We start from the raw sequence: 19261 nt of genomic DNA, 5'->3' as shown, positions 1-19261 counted from the left end.
ACAAAACAAACAAACAAACAAACAAAAAAGTTATGACACAATAGGGCTTTGTGGCCAATTAAGTTGGAGAGGTGCTGAAACAAATTTAAACATATTTCCTTCACTGTATGACATATCGTGGCTATCTTTCCATATCAGGAAGTGTTGCATAGTATTCCTTGCAGTGGATTCGACAGAAGTCGTTTAACCACCCCCCATATAATAATAATTTAGGGTGTTTGTACTTGTTCACTATTGCAAATGTAATGCAGGTGATAGTTTTACACATTATTCATTTGCTTTCCCCTTTGCTGTTCTGAGTTGGAAATCATTCACTCCGTGGGCACTATTGAACACCTCCTGTCCTGGGAAGGTGACAAAACAAACACCAAGCCTGGCTCGGGTGGAAGGCACAGCAGGGCCAGGGGCTGGGATGAGAGTAAGGTCTGGTGGGCCTCAGAAAGCATCTGGGCTCTACTGGGAGCGAACAGAAAGCAAGGAGCAGAGAAGGGACGTCATTTGATGGGTGTCTTTAAAGGGTCATCTCAGTTGCCACGTTGAGAAGGTCAGAAGCAGGGAGACCAGCTGGGAGGTTTACCGAAATCCAGGTGAGAGACAGTTTCGTTGGGACCAGGGTGGGAATTGGCGGAGTTGCAGGAAGAGTCGGAATCCAGACAGAGGGTGAAGGAAGGAGCATCAGGGTTTGATTATGGGTCGGGTGAGGGGTGGGAAAGAGGGAGGCTCTGAGGATGCCTCCCAGACTTTGGGCCTAAGCACGGGCACGGACGGGGTTAGGAATTTACTCCTGAAAAATGCGAAGAGAAAGAAAGACCGAATGGATGTTCTCATTGATGCGGAGGTGAGATCCAGCCACACACCCTTTGTCCCACACTCCACACAGCAGGAGGAGACCATCCTCTGATCAAACTTGAAGTGACAGTTTAACTTATCAGCTTGCACTATCCTTTAAATCAGATTGGATGTTTACTTAAATTCTCCCCCCCTACTCAGCACATGGGAGCCGGGGAGGGAAGTCTAAGTAATAATGAAAAGAAGAGCTGCATCCTTACACACATCTTTATAGTCTTTATATCTTGCCCAGCTTGTTCCTTAAGACAAACTGCTGAACATGCAGTCGTTGGGTCACAGGCCTTGAGCATGTTAAAGCCTTACGCTGGTCCACGTAGCGCTTGTACGAGTTTCCAGGTTCCGCCTCTCTTGAACATTGCGTTGTTTCTTTGGTTTTCTTTACATTTTCGCCAGTTATGTTTGGCAATATATTATTTAATTTTGCTTGTATTTTAAAAATTCCTGAAGTACCCCTAGGCTTGGTGCCCCAGAATTTTTAAGCTGCTTTTTCTTTTTATAAATGTATTTATTTATTTATTTTTGGCTGCATTGGGTCTGTAATCCCCATCCTGTCTCCTCACACCAGAGCCCTGCCTCTTTTTAAACTATAAAAACTAAATCATAGGCATGCATTCTCCTGTGATTTTCTGTTTTGAGATTCCTCCACGTCGATGCCTGTAGCCCATTTCCACCCAGTTGTAAGAAGAGACCTCTAATCATTTACACCATCGACTGTAGACGGACATCTGTATTGCTTCTGTCTTTTTTATTCTAAATATTAATGCATGTCTTGTAGCGTACAAGTGCAAGAGTTCCTCTGAAGACTATCACACTGTGATTGACTTTCTGAGTCAAAGGCACCAATTATTAAATATATCCGCATCCTTGAGAAGATGCAACATCACCAGCCTTTTAAATTTTTGCCAATCTGGCGGATAAGTAATGATATCTTATTGTTTTCTTACTTTGCATTTCCCCGATAACTGATGAGATGGAAGACCTTTTCATGTGTTTATAGGACATTTGTCTTCCTCTTCTATGAATTTTGCCCATTTTTCTAATTTTAGTTTCATTTATTCCTTATTGGTCAGTAGGAATTCTTTCTATACTCTGTATACTAATATTTTGTAGGCTATAGCTGTGGAAAATATCTTCCCTCAGTTTGAGGATTGTATTTTCATTCTCGATATGACGTATTTTGATCAGCAGAAGTGCTTATTTTAACGTAGTGCGAGTTGGCAATCATTTTCCTCTGCGTAAGTGCTTTTCTACCCCAAAGTCATAAAGGATGTCTCCTATATTGTCTTCTAAAAGTTTTATAGTTTTGCCTTTCGCCTTTAGGTCCTTCAGCTACTCGGAATACATTTTTGTGTGGTGTGAGGTAAAGTCTAATTTCATTTTTTAAAAACATTGTGAGAAACTATATTTTTCCAGTCATGAACTTTGAACTGAATTTGTGTGCCTCAAGGCAGTTCTAGGAATTGAGAAAAGCAGATAGCCGCAATAAATTCCAAGGAGCAAAGCCTGATTCTGAGCACTGAGCACCCTGAACTGGAACCAGCCGAGCAGAAAAAGGCATGGGAATGTTGAAAAAAAGACCAGCTGTATGACCATGCATCCTGAGTCAGCCGACTTGCCCTCCCAGTACTTTTCCACGCTGAGCTTTGCCTCGACAAAAACTTTTAACTACATTTTGCTCGAGGATTCACTCCCTCTGAAGTCTCCGACGGCAATAGTTTAGGTAGCGTGTTTGCCTGCACCTGTAACCAGTCTCGGTTTCTATTTTGATCGTATGGATCCCCAGTCGCCCTTACTGCAAGCGTGTCCTTTCCCTACTGCTCTACAGTGCCTCTTGTCGTGTCACCATTTCTCGTCTCTCTTCTGTTCCAATGGTCTATTTGTCTATTTCTGTGCCCACACCATGCTCTCCTAATTAACATAGCTTTGTTATAAGTCTTGCAATCTAGAAGGCAGTTCCCCCACATTGTTCTCCTAGAGTGCTTTGGCAATTCTTGTTCTTTACAAGTCCACACATATTTTAAAATTAGATTATCAAGTTTCACAAAACCTATCCCAGAAGTGGGATTGCTGGCTCAGAAGGTCCTGTTCAGTTTTATGAGATAATGCAAAACTGTTCTTCTAGATAATACTGCCAACAGCAGTACTCCCAGCAGCAATATTCAAGAACTCATATGGATTCACATCTTCTCCAACACTTGATATTGTTAGACATTTAAATTTTTGATAATTGAATGGAGGTGCAGTGGTATTTCATTGTGGTCTGATCACTGATGAGGTTGAACATCTGTTCATATGTTTATTGTTCACGTGGGTTTCTCCATCTGTGAAATGTTTATTCGTGGTTTTCACTCATTTATCTGCTGGATTGTTTGTGTTTTCCTTATTGATTTGTAGACCTTTATATGTTCATAGTAGGAATTCTTCGTCAGTTGTGTGTATTGAAAATATTTTCCGCAAAAGCACAACTTATCTTTTTTGCTTTTTAGCTTGTCTTTTGATGAGTAAAAGTTCTTAATGCTGAAGTCAAACTGATCAATATTGTTTTATAGTCAATGGTTTGTCTCTATCCCAAAGTCTAAAAGTTCTTTGCTGATGTTTTCTGTCAAGAGCTTTAAAGTTGTGTTTTTGACACAGAAGTCCTTAATCCATCTGGAATAGATTTTTTTTCTGCATATAGCATGGAGGAGGGTTCCAGCTTCATCTCTTTCAATATAAATAACCATTTTCCAGCTTTGGTTAATGAAAAGTCCCTCTTTACTTACCTAACATGGCACCTGTATCGTATACACAGTTATACACATGACTGGGTGCGTTTCTGCGTTTTCTAATCTATCTCATTGCTCCATTAATCTATCCCTGCACTGGTATCGCACTGTCTTAATTTCAATAGCTCTCTCTCCCTCTGTGTCTGTGTCTCTGCCTCTGTGTGTATGTGTGTGTGTGTGTGTGTGTATCTCAGCCTTCTATAGTTCCTTCAGGGTAATCTTGGGGAAGGGAGCCAGCAATCACGTGAGCTCAGCCTCTTAGCAGAGAAAACTGGATGATCTGGCTGCAAACTCTTGCCCCTGGATTTGCCCTTCTTGTCTATGAGGTACTGGAAGGTCCAAATAAGATTACATAGAGTAATGAACTGCTTATAATACTGCGAGGTTACTCCCTTGGGGTCAAGGGGCCAGGTGTTTATCAGGCAAAGGTGTGTACAGATCGTGGACAGCCCTGAGCTCTGTAAGCACAGAAAATGTTTGTTTTGTTCAGAAAGTCTGTCGTCTAGGCTTCTGTTTTAACGCCACGAAGGCGTTAGGGTATAAGGAATTCTGCTCTAGGATTCGGAAGGAATGTTGGCTTTCTTCGCTTCCACTGATCCCTCAATTTTTTGTGGCATTAGCAGTAGGAGCTGTAGCCTAAGACAGACAACAGCAGCACAGGAGCCTTCAAAGGCCTTTTCTCAAAGTCCTGTGCCCACATCGGTTTCTGGGTGGAGCCTGGAGTCGGAGGGGCGGCCGTCGCAGCCTCGGATGCTCCCCTGCCATCCCCACGAATTCGGCCCGGGTGTAGGTCGAGCGCTCAACCCGCCCCAGGCTGTGGGTCCTCTGTGGTTTGGGAGCGGTGTGCTTTTTCCTATGACCCCTCTGGGATTCAGCCGCAGGGGCCTCGGCGGGAACAGCGCCTCCTTCCGGCCCTCGGGTGCGTAGCGCGCCAGGGGCCCGCGGGGCCCAGGGGGAGGGGGGAGACGGGGGGCGGGGGCAGGGGCGTGGCGAGGGTGGGGCGGGGGCGGAGCTCCTCCCCCGCGCTCTCGGCGCACAGCCTGCGGGGTGGTGACTGACCAGCCGCGCCGCTTCCCAGTCGCCTTCGCCGCCTTCGCCGCCTCCGCCGCCTCCGCGCCGCAGGCCCGGGGCCCTGCCGCTCCAGGCTCTGTCCGGCCCCGTGTCCCCGCGTCCCCGCGTCCCGGCGCCCGGCGTCCCAGGTCCCGCAAGATGACGCTGAAGGCGAGCGAGGGCGAGAGCGGGGGCGCCATGCGCACGGCGCTCTCCGACCTCTACCTGGAGCACTTGCTGCAGAAGCGCAGCCGGCCCGAGGTGAGCTGCCCCCGGGGCCCGGCGCGGGATGCGGGCCGGTCCTCGCCTCTAGGCCGCGCCTCCGGCCGCGGTCCCTTCCCGCCCGCCGCCCTGCCCTCGGGGGTCCTGCCCCGGGGGTGGAGGCCGCGGCGGGCGGCGGGGTTCGGGCGGGACTCCGGGCGCGGTGGCTGGTGGCCCCCAGAAGCGCCTCTAGGCGAGAATCGGGAGAGGCCGCGGCCTCGACCGAGAGCTGATTAAGGTCAAGGGAAACTTCCTCGTGGACGGAAGTCAGGGTCACAGAAAGACTGTAAGGAGCAGATCCGAGAGTAGGACTGCTTGGTGGCTGTGTCAGCAGAAAGGGTTGTAAAAGCCAACGCTGGCCCCAAGTGTTCACTCACCGTCCCTGTGCATTTAGGCAGGGCCCCTGGTGCTGGGGTGCAGATGGGTGGACCCCTGTGTCTGTTTGTGGGCAGTCATCTCACAGGTAACTCTGCCCCCCAGATTCCTATGATGGCCCGTAAATTGCTCATCACCTCCATCCTCAAAGATTCCCAGAGGGAAGGGTTGATAATTTTCTTGTTATCTCTCATTCTTCTGGGTGTGGCGAGGACCCAGCAAGGTAAGGTTGTCACTCAGGGTCTCTCCCACAAGGGCACGGCCACCAGGACGCTCGCTCACTCGCTCATCTGAAGGCCGACGCTCTGTCTCATTGTCAGCCATCAGCAGCACCGGCCAGCAGCCCTTCCATGTCCCCTGGCCTTCTCACAACACAGTGGCCAGGTTCCAAGAAAGGATGTCCACGGAGACACACAGACAGAGACAGAGGGCCAGGCAGAAGCTATCTTGCCTTTGATAACTCAGCCTCAGAACTCACGGTGTGAATCTTTTTCCTAGACTACAAGATCTTCCAGGGCAGGGCCGTTTCACACTCACTTTTTACATTTTAAATGCCTGGTAAGTGGGTCCTCAGAAATGTTTGCTGAATTAATAAGTGACTTAAGAGGTGGACATGCGATTCAGCGTAGCCATCCGCTTTCACTCATGAGGAAACTGAAGATCTGCAAAGTAAAGCAGACTGTGGAGCTGTGGACTCTGGGCTGGGTGGCATCAGTTCAGGTCTCCGCATTCACACCTGTCTGTCGTTGCAAATCAGGATGAACCCGTGGGGAAGGCCTTGGTTATTCAGCTGCCAAGACAAACTTGGAAGATATGCAGCAGCATGTACCCTAGGAGGGGCTCAGGCTCTGAAACTACTTGGTTCCTCACAAGTTTGGACATGGGATTTTTTTTCTTCCCCACAATCAGCTCACTTAGCTGAGCCTTAACTCACTCCCCCCCAATAAAACCACCTCTCTTTATTAAAGTTTCTTTTGGAAACTTTATTGAGGTTTACTCTAGCATACATCTAATTCACGGATTTGATTGTGCAGTTCAATGACATTTGACAGATGCATCCCATCATGTGGCCGTCACCGTAATCATAATGTAGAACATTTGTGTCACTCCAGAAAGTTCCCTGATGGTCCTTTAGGTTCATTTCCCCGGAAACCTGGAAGCCACCCTGGCAACTTCTGGAAAACACTACCACTTTGCCTTTTTCAGACTGTCTTATAAATAGACTCCAGACATATGCAGGCTTTTCTTTCTGGCTCTTTTCATTTAGCAAAACCTGAGTGTCACCTGTAACTCCGTGCCCAGACCCTGTGTAGACCTGTCTGCTCCTGGTGGGGAGGCTGGAAAGTCGTGTGCGATTTTGAAAAGAGGCCCTTTCACTGCCCTCTGAGTAATAAGCAGTTTTTGTGGAGCTGTGAGTTGATCCTGCAAAAATACCAGATACAGTCTATTGCTTAGTCAGTTTGCTTGAGTGTATGAAAGGATTTGAACATGAAATAAGAAAACCTGGTAAAGCACTGAATGCAAAGCGTCCAGACCTGCCGAGGTGTGGAGACTGGAAGAAGAATCTCCACACGATGAAAGGCGGCCTGGCCCTGCGGACCTGCTGGCTCTCACTCCCTGGCGCCCACCCTCCCTCTGGGGCTCTTAGCAGGGCTAATACTTCTCTGTAAAATGGACCTGCTTAGAGGGTTGCGGTGATGTTGACCTGACGCAGCGCCTGTCCAGCAGCAGTAGCACATTTTGCTGTCCTAGCAAGAACCAAGAAAAGTTGTAAGGAACTTGTTGGCTTTAAAGGAGTTCATAAACTCACGTTGCCAAAGGCTTCATTTAGGGAGATTGCTTTCTATAAAAGTTCTAAAGACTGGAAGCCCAAAGTTTCACCTCTGATTATAGTCGACATTTGGTATTGAAAAAGTATTGTCGGGCTTCCCTGGTGGCGCAGTGGTTGGGAGTCCGCCTGCCGAGGCAGGGGACACGGGTTCGTGCCCCGGTCCGGGAGGATCCCACATGCCGTGGAGCGGCTGGGCCCGTGAGCCGTGGCCGCTGGGCCTGCGCGTCCGGAGCCTGTGCTCCGCAACGGGAGAGGCCACAACGGTGAGAGGCCCGTTTACCGCAAAAAAAAAAAAAAAGTATTGTCAAAATATAATTTTGCAGTAGGTTTGAAGTGTAGCCTGTCTCCCATATTTAAGTACATGTTTCCTTCCTTGGAGAAACGTTTTATGAGCTCTCTCTGACCTTGTTCTTTTTTGCAATCCCTTAGTGCACATAAGATTGGTTGTAAAATTCCTACTTTTCTCTTCAGTCCTGTTTGAAGTAGCCCTTCTCCCATGAACTGAAGCAATACGTTGAAAGTCCCTGAAAGTTCACTTGGGCCTGTCCCACATGTGAAATGACCTAAGAAATGTCAGGCTGCAGGTGAGTTTCCACTCAGAAGAGCTGTCTGTGGGCTCCTGGGCGGGGAGACGCAGCATCACCTGCTGTGCAGGGGCCAGGACGTCACTGGCGAATAGCGCTCCAGGCAGGGGACATTCAGGGTTGACGGGGGTCTTGAGACACTGCTACCAAATGTCCCCTGGGGCAAAGGGAGATGAAATCAGTTGACATTTCATTGACTGCAGAGATTTTTTTCCCCTAAGCAGTGAGTTGCTCAAATCTTTCACTGTTGCTAAAAAAGGAGGGGAAGTGACCCCAGGGGTGGGAAATGGGAAGAAATGCTCTGAATTAGGGAACCAGAATACAACTTTTGTAACATGACATTCTCTTTTCTGAGTCTTCACTTTTCCATTTTTCCTCCCCATAGAGAAATACACATGAGCAAAGTACATACGCAGTTGCCGCTGGAACGGCTCCTCTGTGACCACAACTCCCATCCGCGGAGGCCACCAAGCACGGATTGTGTAGCACTGCAGTGTTTACTATGGGGAAACTCCGTGTGTCAGTGGCCCCGTGCAGCTCAAGCCCGCCATCGCTCAAGGGTCGTCTGTACAGGTTTTTGCTCGAAAGTCACTTGCCGGAAACTTCTGGCTCGGAGGCGCTCCTCGTTCCCCGACTCTTCCCCGGCTCTTGTCATTTGTGGTGAAACAGTGCTCAGCTGTTCCTGGTACCTTGAGCCCTCTTGGTTTTCTCATAGTCTTTCTTGTTTTCTTTCCCAAAGTGGAGCCTGACCTTGCCTGCCGTCTGCGGCGATCACTTGCCTTCTTGGCCTGGGCCTTCTTCTAAGTCTCCACATGGAAACAGTTGGCAAAGAGCCTAACAGTAGGCTGAACAAATGTTTGTTCTTTCCTCCATTCGCTGTCACCGGCTCTTAATCCGACTGTTTGGGTGGGAAAGCCACCCGCTGCCAAGTTTGTTTTTCATCTCTTTTTTAATCCCAACTTCCTTTGAGCCACTGCCTCTGCCCTTTGAACCCGCTGCAGATGTTTCCTCCGAAGGGGGTTTCAGCGCACAGGCGTTGCCACCCCAGCAGTGTGTGTGATTAAAGGCCGAGAGGCTGCAGAGCTGCCCCCGTCCTGCTGGGGCGGCGGGGAAGAAGGCTGGTCTCAAAGTTGTGAAGTGAACTCTGCGAAATGCCATCTAGTACCTTTGACCACATTGTTCAGCATCACTTGGTGGTCGTGGGCTGGTAAGGATTGAAAAACGGCTCAGCTTTGGGGCGACAAAGTAAACAAACGAAATATTTGTAGCACGTTGGAATGAATGTATTACCAGCTATGGAAACAAGAAAAGTTAGAGCAGTTCAGGGGCAGGACAAGTGCCCGGCACGTGGCCAGTGGACGGATGGACAGATGGGACAGGGGACAGACTGCAGTCTAAGTTGTCAACCTGGACAAGTTAGTTACCCTGAGTGGCAGGCGGGTAACCTTCCCATTCTTCAAAGCTGGGTCTGGGCCAGCTGAACTCTGTGGACGTGTCCTGCCTTTGGTGTGGTCTCAGACCCACGGCTGGGGTCAAGGAAGCACCTTGGCTCCGTGCGCATCTGTCTGTCTGTCTAGCCCTGCTCCTGGGATTGTCTGTGGTGAGGGGTGCAGGGGGCTGGTTGGGGGAGTTTCCTGCATGTCAGGTGCTGTTGAGGAGAGGCTGGCCCCCTCTTGCTGAGCAGTCAGGGAAGCCTCACTGTTGCTAGTTGGTTCTTTGGTCGCCACGTCGGAGGGTTCCGTTTATCTTACTCATCATTTGCAGCTTCTGGGTGAGCATGATAGTGGCTCTGAGTCATCTCGAAGGGGGACGTCTTGATGAATAAGCACATTTAAAAGACCAGCCTTTGAGATAGCAAGTCTTGAACTTTCCTGGGTGCTGAGTCCTTAATTTAAAGGCTGATGTGTTAAAAGCAATCTGTGTCATGGAGCCGAATGAGAAGGCGATGAGCGGAGGGTGCCGCTTTATCTGCCTGTTCCAGGCACACAATCACGTAGGCGTCGGCCCCTTGCAAAGGTCATTTTGTCTTCCGTGGACTGAGACTTTCGAACCTGTCACTGTAGACGGGCCCAGCGCGTCTCGAAACACAGGTGAATCATCATAAGTGGTTTATTGATGGTACTTTACGGCACATGATAAAATAATCTGATCTATGTTTTCAGGTTTTATGGCCACCAGTACCTGCTTTGGTTACTGACACAGATAAATGGTAGATGCTGATAGATCCATAGGATTAATTTCTGAGTTTGGTTTTCAGCTTTCTCAGCCCCACAACTACTAGTGAAAAAAGATTTGTAAGTCAGGATCAAGGAAAGTCCTAAGTTTTATTTCATGCTTTGAGGCCAGAGATTTGAGACTTGAGCTCTTTGTGTATTCACAGCAGTCATTCAGTCAGCAATCCTTGAATTCCTCATTCTGTACATTCAATCTCTTAACACATGTGCGTGGTAAAAATATACAACTAGTACAGATGCTTAATTTGAGAGAAAGAATTCTTCCTTCCAGCTTGACGCTGCTTTTCCTCTGGTTTTCTTGAGTCTACTTAGAGAGCTATTTGATCTCATTCTCTTTAAATGGGTCTGTGGCAATAGCTACCTAGCTTTGAAGAGTTTTAACCACATGGTTCCAGGTCGCCATGGGCAATGCTTTGAGGAACTCTTTGGTCACTGTGTGTTGTGGCCTCTTACTTACCCATCCCAGAGTCTGGAAACTGATCCTGTACCCTGCAGATGTCTCAAGGATTGGTTGTTGCCTCTGTCCGTTCTTTGGTACTGTGCTCTTAGTTATAGCTCTTCGGTTGCAGACAAGTGCGACTTGCCAGCCATTTTGCTAGTTCTTTTATGCAATAACTTCTCCTCTGTCTACTACAAGCTCAAAAATAGTACCCCATCAAAACCATGGACTTGACATTGGTATGACGTGTGAGTGTAGTTCTGTGCCATTTTGTCACATGTCTGAATATATGTAACCATCACCACAATCAAGATATGGAACTGTTCCATCAGCACAGAGACCTCCCTGGTGCCACCCCTTTATAGTCACATCTCCCCGTGTCCCCTTGGCAACCACTAATCTGTTCTCCTCCTCTATAATTTTGCCATCTCTAGAATGTTATATAACTGGAATCATATTGTATGCAATTTTTTATTGCTGGGAAGCGTCCCGAGGTATGGATAGACCACAGTCTGTTGAACTGCTCACCTATTATAGGCTGTTCTCCTTGTCTCCAGGTTGGGGTTACTACAAATAAAGCTGTTATGAGCCTTCATGTACACATTTTGTACAAACTTTTGTCTTGTGCCATTGCTGGGTGGTAAAGTAGTCATTTAGTTTTTTAGGAAAGTTCCCAACTCTCTTCCCGAATGGCTGTAACATTTTACATTCCCACCAGCCATGGATGAGAGGTTCAGTTTCTTTGCACCCTCACCAGCATTTAGTCTTGTCGCCAATTTTTATCTTAGCTGTTCTGATAGGTGTGTAGTGGTATATTTCATTATGGTTTTAATCTGCATTTCTCCCTGATAGCTAATGACATTGAACATCTTCTCACGTCCTCATCTGCCATCCTTCCTTTTACATATCCTCTTTAGTGAAATATCTGTTCATGTCTTTTGCCCGTTTTCTAATTAGATTGTTTTTATTGTTGCGTATGGAGCATTCTTTATGTACTCTAGATGTTAGAGTTTTCCATTGGATGTGGGCTTTAGGAATGTTTTCTCTCAGTCCACATCTTGTCTTTTCATCATCTTCATATAGGCTGTCACAGGGGTAAAGTTTTCCAATTTATCAGTTTTTCCTGTTATGGATCCCGCTGTTGGTGCCAAGTCTAAGAACTCTTGTCTAGCCCTAAACCCTGATGACTGTTTTTTTCTAAAAAGTTTTGTAGTTTTACGTTTTACATTTAAGTCCATGATCCATTTTAAAGTCTAGTTCAGTGTTTCTTTTTTTGCCTATGGGTGTCCAATTGCTGCAGCATCATTTGTTGAAAAGACTACCCTTCCTCCGTTGAATCGCCTTTGCACCTTGTCAAAATCAACTGGACGTATCTGTGTGGGTCTATTTCTGGGCTCTCTCTCCTGTTCCATTGATCTTTATGTCTGTCCCTCTACCAGACCACACCGTCTTGATTATTTGTAACCATATAAATCTTGAAACCAGGTAGACTGATTCCTTCTACTGTCTTCCTTTTCAAAATTGTCTCAGCTGTTCAAGGGCCTGTGCCCTTACATCACGTACATTACACGTCGTCCAGAGGTACTTTTTTCATGTAACCTGCAGGGATCGGGTGAGTGAAGCCACTTGTGGGTAAAAAATAACATCCCAGATGCAGGAGGATCCACAGCTCATGCTTAGCTTTCCTCCCAGGGTGCCATGGAGAGTGAGCTGGAGAGCGTGTGCCCATCTGCAGGGGGGCAGGTTCCACAGGGACGGGTCTTCTGATTGTTACTAAACGAAACAAAATAAAGCAGAACCTTAAATTCTACATTCATTCCTTCGTCAACTTTCCCTCTCACTGTAGTCACAGGATCGGTAGCCCTTCCCTTCATCTCTTCTCTGTCATGTGTGTGTGGACCTTAATGTCGTTTCGTGACTTGCTGTAGGTAGATTGTAAAAAGGGAAAGTTAGTGAAGGCTTTTGTATTATTCTGACCGGTTGCTGACCCAACAGCTTTAGTCCACTTCTTGCTGACCCAGCTTTTCCCTGATCTTGTTCGGGGCGGCAAGATGCCCAACTCAGTTCTTATTTTCTCAGCCCCTTTTGCAGCCTGGGATGGGCACGCTGTGTTCTGCAGTTCTGGCTGATGAGCCATGAGCAGATATCCACTGGGGAAGTTCTGGGACAGATGCCACTGGCCTGGCCCTTCTTCCTTCTTCCTGCCTTGAAAGTGGAGCTGTAGGTTGGGTGGGCAGCTTTTCAGGAGACGTTTTCTCAGAAGCCCGAGCCCCAGCCCGTTCTGCCCCGGCCAATTCCTCCTGTTTGCACGTTCCAGGCTCTGCTGTCTTCTGGAAAAATTTTTGAAATCTCTCATCCCTGATGACTTCCTGTTTTTTGTCTGTGGGTTTCTCTTTACCCTCCCCCTTTGGTCTCATTTAAACAGGGTCCAGGCTACACGCAAGTACTTAGGCTGCCAACTTGAACCTAAATCACAATCACTTAGGAAAATTCTATCTTGCCAGAATAGAAAGCATTGTACTTTGTAGGGCTTTAGGAATAATAGGCTTTCATTTGCCTGTTTAGAAATTAATTTGAAATGAAACGAATACAGTTTACTTCTCACCTCCTTCTCTAGTCACCCAGTTCCTCCCTGTTGTTCATGTCTCTTTCCAGAGGGAGATGATGCATTTACAAGCAAATATGAAGATATTCTTATCTTTCACTGTTTATGCTGATGATAACATACCTTTCCTCACTCTTTTTTTTTTTTCCACTTAATATGTCTTCCAGATTAACCTCTGAACCTCCTTTTCAGGGCTACATGGTGTCTGTGTGCCAGGATGCCCCCGCACAGATGCAGTGGTAACTGTATTAATGGCTTATCTACTGTAGACGGCCTTGAAGTTCTGTGTGGTTCTCGGCTCCCAGGTCTCATAAGTCACTTTCCTAAGTATGGCCCTTTGTTAGACAATTCTGCTTTAATAGCAGTGCCGCATGACTCAACGGCATGAGAGGTTTTCGAAGTTCTAGTTGCTACACAAGGCAGTTTCTCTTTGTCAGTACTTCCCTCATTCTGTAGACAGACAGATAGGTCTAGCTGTTCCCACCTGGGGATATTCCCGCTTCTCCTTTGCCACCAAGTGGCTGACGAGGTGTCCTGCTCACGGCTCCACCCATTGGGAAGATCTTCCCTCCCCACGGTCTCTGAGGGGCACCCCCAGGTGTGGCTGGATTGCAGCCACAATCCATTTTCAGCTCAATCCTCACATAAACCAGGGTCGGGCTTCTTCCTTCTGCATATGGTTTTTGATTGACTGTTGTATCAGGAGAAGGAGCGTTTCAAGGAGATTTATTCATATTGTCCAGCAGCCACTTATTCTCGTTGGCGTGTGGTCTCAGAGCGACACTGTTCTTAAAAGCCCAAACCTGGAAGCACCCCAAAGTCCATCCACAGTAGGACACCACACGAGGGTTCCAGTTCCCTGCTCCATGGCCTTGTCACTGTCTTAGTGCCATTCCCTTCCAATGTTTTATCTGAAAATTTTCAATCTCACTGAAAAGATGAAACAATTTTATAGCAACTTCCATTAGCCATACCTCCTAGATTCTACCATTAACATTTTGCCATGTTTGCTTTATCACATATCTATCCCAAAACCATCCATTCACCTTTTTTTTTGTTTTGCACTTCAAAATAAGTTGCAAAGATCAGAACACTTCACCCCTAAAAGCTTCAGCATGCATATCATCGGCTAGGGTTCAGTATTTATGGTTCTTTTTTAAATTTTGTGGTTAAGTTTATGTACAGTGAAATGCACTGGATGAGTTTTAACAAATGCTTACACCTGTGCAACGCAACCCTGGTCACAGTTTGGAACATCACCACTCCAGAAGGTCTGTCATGCCCTTACCCAGCCTACCCCTTCCCATCCTATGAGAGGCAACCACTGTCTTAAATTTTTTTTACTGTAGTTTTTTTTGCTTGTTCTAAAACAGCATGAATGGTCTCCTCCTGCAGGTGGACTTTTCAGCTATAGTGAATAAAGCTGCTGTGAACTTCTGTGTGCAAGCCTTTCTGTGGGTGAACACCTAGGAGTGGGGTTGCCAGGGCATAGGGTCAATGAATGCTTAACTTGATATAAGAAATCGCCACACTCTTTTCCACGGGGCTGCGCCATTTAGCGTTCCCACCGGCGATGTCTGGGCGTTTCCAACATCTGTCCTTTTCACTGTAGGCTCCCTAGTGGCTGCGGAGTGGTATCACGGTGATGTTGGCTCTTCATAGGCCTTTAGTGAAGAGTTTGTTCAGACGTCTCGTCCATCTTTTCACTGCTCATCATCCTGTTATTGAGTGAGAAGAATTCTTTACATGTTGTAGGTATAAGTCTTTGCGCTCTCAGGCTGAGAGTTTTGGTGAGAAGTTATTGCTCTCTGTGTCTACTAAACCTTTGCCTGTCTCAGTGGAGTTTCTCCACGAACAGATATTCTTAACTTTAAAGTATTTGTAGTTTTAGCTTTCGTTTTTTTTACAGTTCTCTGCCTCCTCCCAGGTTTTGAAGATGTATTGTGCTTTCTTCTCAAAGCTTGGTGGTTTTACCTTGCACGTTTGGAACTGGTTCTGTATATAAAGTGATGTGGGGACCAACGTGCCCTTGGCCTGTGCGGGGTTGACCCAACACCATGGATTACAAAATCCATCCCTCTGTGTGCCCTCCTGCCAAGGCCACGGGCCTTAAATTACTTCAGATTTATACTAAAGACATCTTTCTAGAGTGTAATCCGTCCAGCATTGCTGTCTTCATGGTCGGGGTCAAGGGGTCACAGTTGATGTGTCGTCTCGGGCGGATGGCAGGGGTAGCCACTTGGATAAATAATGCTTCACATCAAGTCTAATGCAACTGGCCACCAGCCTTAGGAGATAAGCGTTGGTTTGCTGAGCCTTTGGGGTTTGGACGCGCAACAACGACCCGACGGCTGCTTGCTTCATACATTTCTCTGCTGTTTTGACCCGACAGACTGTGTCACCCCAGCTGAGTGCCGTGACGGAGGACATGTACACCAACGGGCCCGCCGCCCCGGGGAGCCCCACCCGGGTCCAGGGCCAGGAGGCTCGGAAGGTGCGGCTCATCCAGTTCGAGAAGGTCACCGCAGAGCCCATGGTAATCCCTCTTCCTCCCCACCCCAGGCCCCTCATGGCAGGCTTCTTGCCCCTGCCAACTGATGACACCTCGTGTGCAGACAAAATATTTCTCCCAAGAAGTTGCCTTAAGTTGTCTTAAAGATCAACTCAGAAAGAGCTTGCAGTTAAGCTTGCTGTGCCCTCGTCTGTCTTCCAGGGAATCACGCTGAAGCTGAATGAGAAGCAGTCCTGCACCGTAGCCAGAATCCTCCACGGCGGCATGATTCACAGACAAGGTGCAGGCGTGTTTTGTTCAGGGATTCATCCTTTACTCCCTGTCCAGGGCCGAGGGGCACGAAGCTTATAGTGTTCAAAACAGGGAGCATCTGTGTGCGTGCCGAGAGATTTTTTGTACCGTAATGACTGGCTCTTTCGAATGATGAATCGCCCAGCGCCACTGTCACTCCCTCTGAGCATTCTCATACACTTATTTATGCCAATACTTCTGCAGTTAGTTAACATTTGAGCAACTACTATATGCAACCCCTTGCACTAGACTGTGAACACATAGCAGTGAAGAAAACAGACCATCTCGACCTCCTGAGGCTACCAGTTAAACTGAGAAAATAGGGAATTCCCTGGCGGTCCAGTGGTTAGGACTCCGCGCTTTCACTGCCGAGGGTGCGGACTCCATCCCTGGTCGGGGACCTAAGATCCCACAAGCCACATGGCACGGCCAAAAAGAAAAGAAAAAAAAATAAACTGAGAAAATAGATATTAACAAATAACGACAAGTAACTGTTGTATCGCCATGTGAAGCTGCCGTCAATTTGCAGATGCGTCATTGAGTAAAAGTGCTTTTCTGTGCATCAAGGGTAGCACAGGTATTGATACCCATTCTTCACATAGAATCTAAACAGCGATTAACTTTACCACTTGGTAGCATTTGGAGGTCTTAGCTAAACAACAGAGAAACATTGAGCTTTCTTGTTCCTTGGAGTGTGTTCAGCTGTGTCATAGCCCCCTGACGTCAGGGGGACTCTAGTTCCAGGACACTTTCAGGACCAAGTGCTTTTATTTTGCAGTTGGAGTCCTGAGGTCAAGAAGGATGACATAATCTTAAACCGTCAAGTGCCTGTCTTGCTAGGTCCCTGAAGGCCATGAACAGAACATTCCCATCTCTCATGGTTGAATGGTTTCAACCCTGTGTGTTCTACAGTCTGTCGTACAACATGCTCTAGATCATGGTTTCTTTTCTGTGGCGTTTTGACTTCTGTTGACACCTCTTTCGTCTGAACGTTTGTTCTTCTGTTGGTAGGCTCCCTTCACGTCGGAGATGAGATCCTAGAAATCAACGGCACGAACGTGACTAATCACTCAGTAGATCAGCTGCAGAAGGCAATGGTGGGTATTCACTATGCCCTTGTCTTCGTGAAGCATCGATCCGCATTGGTGTCTGTGTACCTCATTTTTCTGTGAAAGTGTTTATACCTCATTGAAGGGCCTCTTACCACTGCTAATCTTTATTCTGTGCAAGAAATGACAGCTCTCTGTCTTCATTTAGTAAACTTCTAAAACAAGGCAAAAGACCCAGAGTGTCTGTCTAGAAAGAGCATTGGACTGCAATGGCAACTCTGAATCCCGCTCTCCTTTACTCCAGCCCTGTGATTTGGAGCAGGTGAATTCACTTCTCTAGGTCATCTGTAAAATGAAGATGGTAGTAATTGCTGTTCTTATGTCATAGATTTGTTACAGAGAACAACTGAGCTATAATAGGTGAAACGTTGAATGTGCTCTTTAGACGCAGCTGTGCCGGGCATCGTGCTGGGTGTTTGCCTCTCGAGATTCTTCACCATCCCTGTCCGCCCCTGAACACAGCAGAGACCCTTCCTGTAACCAAAGCAGGAAAAAACACATGGGGTAGTCGGGTGTAATTGGTCACGGCTGGTAGGAAGCACCCCTCAGGCACTCAGCAAGGAGATGCCAGGGTACCAGCCAGGGAATGAAGCAGAAAACAGCAACTTAGGGAAAAGTTTACTTTGAACCAGAGCTGAGGAAACTGAACCTTAGAGAGCTCTGAAGCATGGCTGTTTAAGGATAGACCTCACCTCTGACCCAGATGAAATAACAGGGACCGGGTTTACCCTGCTTCTTGAAATGCCTCACGTCCTAAATATTCATGTACCTGATGACAGAGGATTCAGAATACTTGAAGCAAACACTGTCAGGACTGCCACATCCTGCAGGATAGACTGTGTACCCTCTGCCACATGACAGCCTCAACAGGTTTAAAGGATTCAGACCATACAAAAATGCACTGTCCACCCACAATGAAATGAAATTAGAAATAAAAAACAGAAAGATACCTGGAAATCCCTAAATATTTGGAAGTTAACACATCTCTAAAGAAGTCACAGGCCATAGGAGAAATCGCAAGGCAAATTAGACACTGTCTTTAAATGAATAGAAATGAAAGCACAGTGTATCAGATTTTGTGGAATGCCACTGAACTCGGACCAAGGTGGAAACGCCTGGATTATAAAACGAGAAAGTTTCAGTCAACAGCCTCAGCTTCTACCCACAGAAACTAGAAGAAGGAAAACAAATGAAACCCAAAACAAGCAGAAGAAAAGAAACAACCGAAATAGAATGGACAGGACCTTGGTAAATGAATGTGGAGGGTGAAGGGGTTTGTAAGATATAACTCTGAAGTAGGCATAACCCACCTATGAGCAACTCTATAGGACCAACGACCCAGTTCCTTCCACAAAGAAAAGACTAGAAAAGAAAACACTGCAGGGAGAACAGGTAGATGAAAATTCGACTCTTACAAGACATATCCACCAATTGCAAACAGTGTCGGACCACGTGCCCCAGACCCTTCATTCAGCGTCTTCCCACCCTCTGGAGTGGGCCACCTGTTTCCCACCGGGACACTGGCTGGATCGTTTCATGGTCACCAACACGAGGAGCAGTTTGGCCTAATGGTTGCTTCTCAATAGAACGTGATGCACGTGTTTTCTCTGAGCCGATGGCACAGCTGTATCCCTTCGTCTTGCATAAAAACCATTTCAAGTATGCGAACATTCAACATTTGTGCTTCTTTTTGATTTATGTAAATAAAATCAACTATGTAAAAGGTAATTTGTGTCCTGGCAAAAGTTACCATGAACAATACACTTGGAGAAATACTTGTTGTGCATATAATAGGTAGACAGTTAACAACTCTAATATTTAAAGTGCTTCTAAACTTTGTATAAAAAGACAAAAAACTAGGGAGTTCCCTGGCTGTCCAGTGGTTAGGACTCTGGGCTTTCACAAGACAAACAACCAACTAGACAACTGGGCAAAATATATAAGAAGAAAAAGCATGTGGCCAATGAGCTCTTGAAAAGTGCTCAATTTTGGTTATGGTAATAAAATTACAAAATAAAGCAACCATGAAATAATTTCCACCCATCAGATTGGCAGAAATTTAAAACGAACGTTAACATGTAATTCTGGCAAGAATTTCAGGGGAAAGGGACTCTCATATGCTCCTGGTGAGAGTGGAATTTTTATAGTTTTTTAGAAAAGTAATTTGAGGATAGCTATAAAATTGTTTTTATCCTTTGACTCTGCGTTTCCATCATGGGGTTCTATTCTGTATAAATCAAATGCAAATATATAAGGACACGCGTTAAAGGGTGTCTACTGCAGCAGATTGTAATAAAAAAAAAACTGGCAACAGTGGACACGCCCAGTAATGGGGATGGTGGCTGAGCAAGGGATG

At 46.7% G+C, this 19261-nt stretch overlaps 1 protein-coding gene across 1 annotated transcript in view; it reads left to right on the top strand.

Annotated features, from left to right (window-relative positions):
* The first annotated feature begins 4708 nt into the window (after window positions 1-4708).
* MPP1 (MAGUK p55 scaffold protein 1) overlaps window positions 4709-19261 on the top strand; it is a 22206-nt gene continuing 7653 nt past the window's right edge. Inside the window, exons 1-4 of the mRNA XM_082865420.1 lie at window positions 4709-4925; window positions 15386-15529; window positions 15707-15785; window positions 16808-16893. Coding sequence (XP_082721546.1) covers window positions 4824-4925; window positions 15386-15529; window positions 15707-15785; window positions 16808-16893 — 411 coding nt within the window. The 5' untranslated portion in view covers window positions 4709-4823. The remainder of the gene's footprint in view (window positions 4926-15385; window positions 15530-15706; window positions 15786-16807; window positions 16894-19261) is intronic.

This window comes from Leucopleurus acutus, assembly GCF_964270905.1.
Source record: "Leucopleurus acutus genome assembly, chromosome: X".
Classification (NCBI taxonomy): domain Eukaryota; kingdom Metazoa; phylum Chordata; class Mammalia; order Artiodactyla; family Delphinidae; genus Leucopleurus; species Leucopleurus acutus.
Note: the sequence above shows the minus strand (reverse complement) of the source record. Positions and strands in the feature narration are given on the sequence as shown.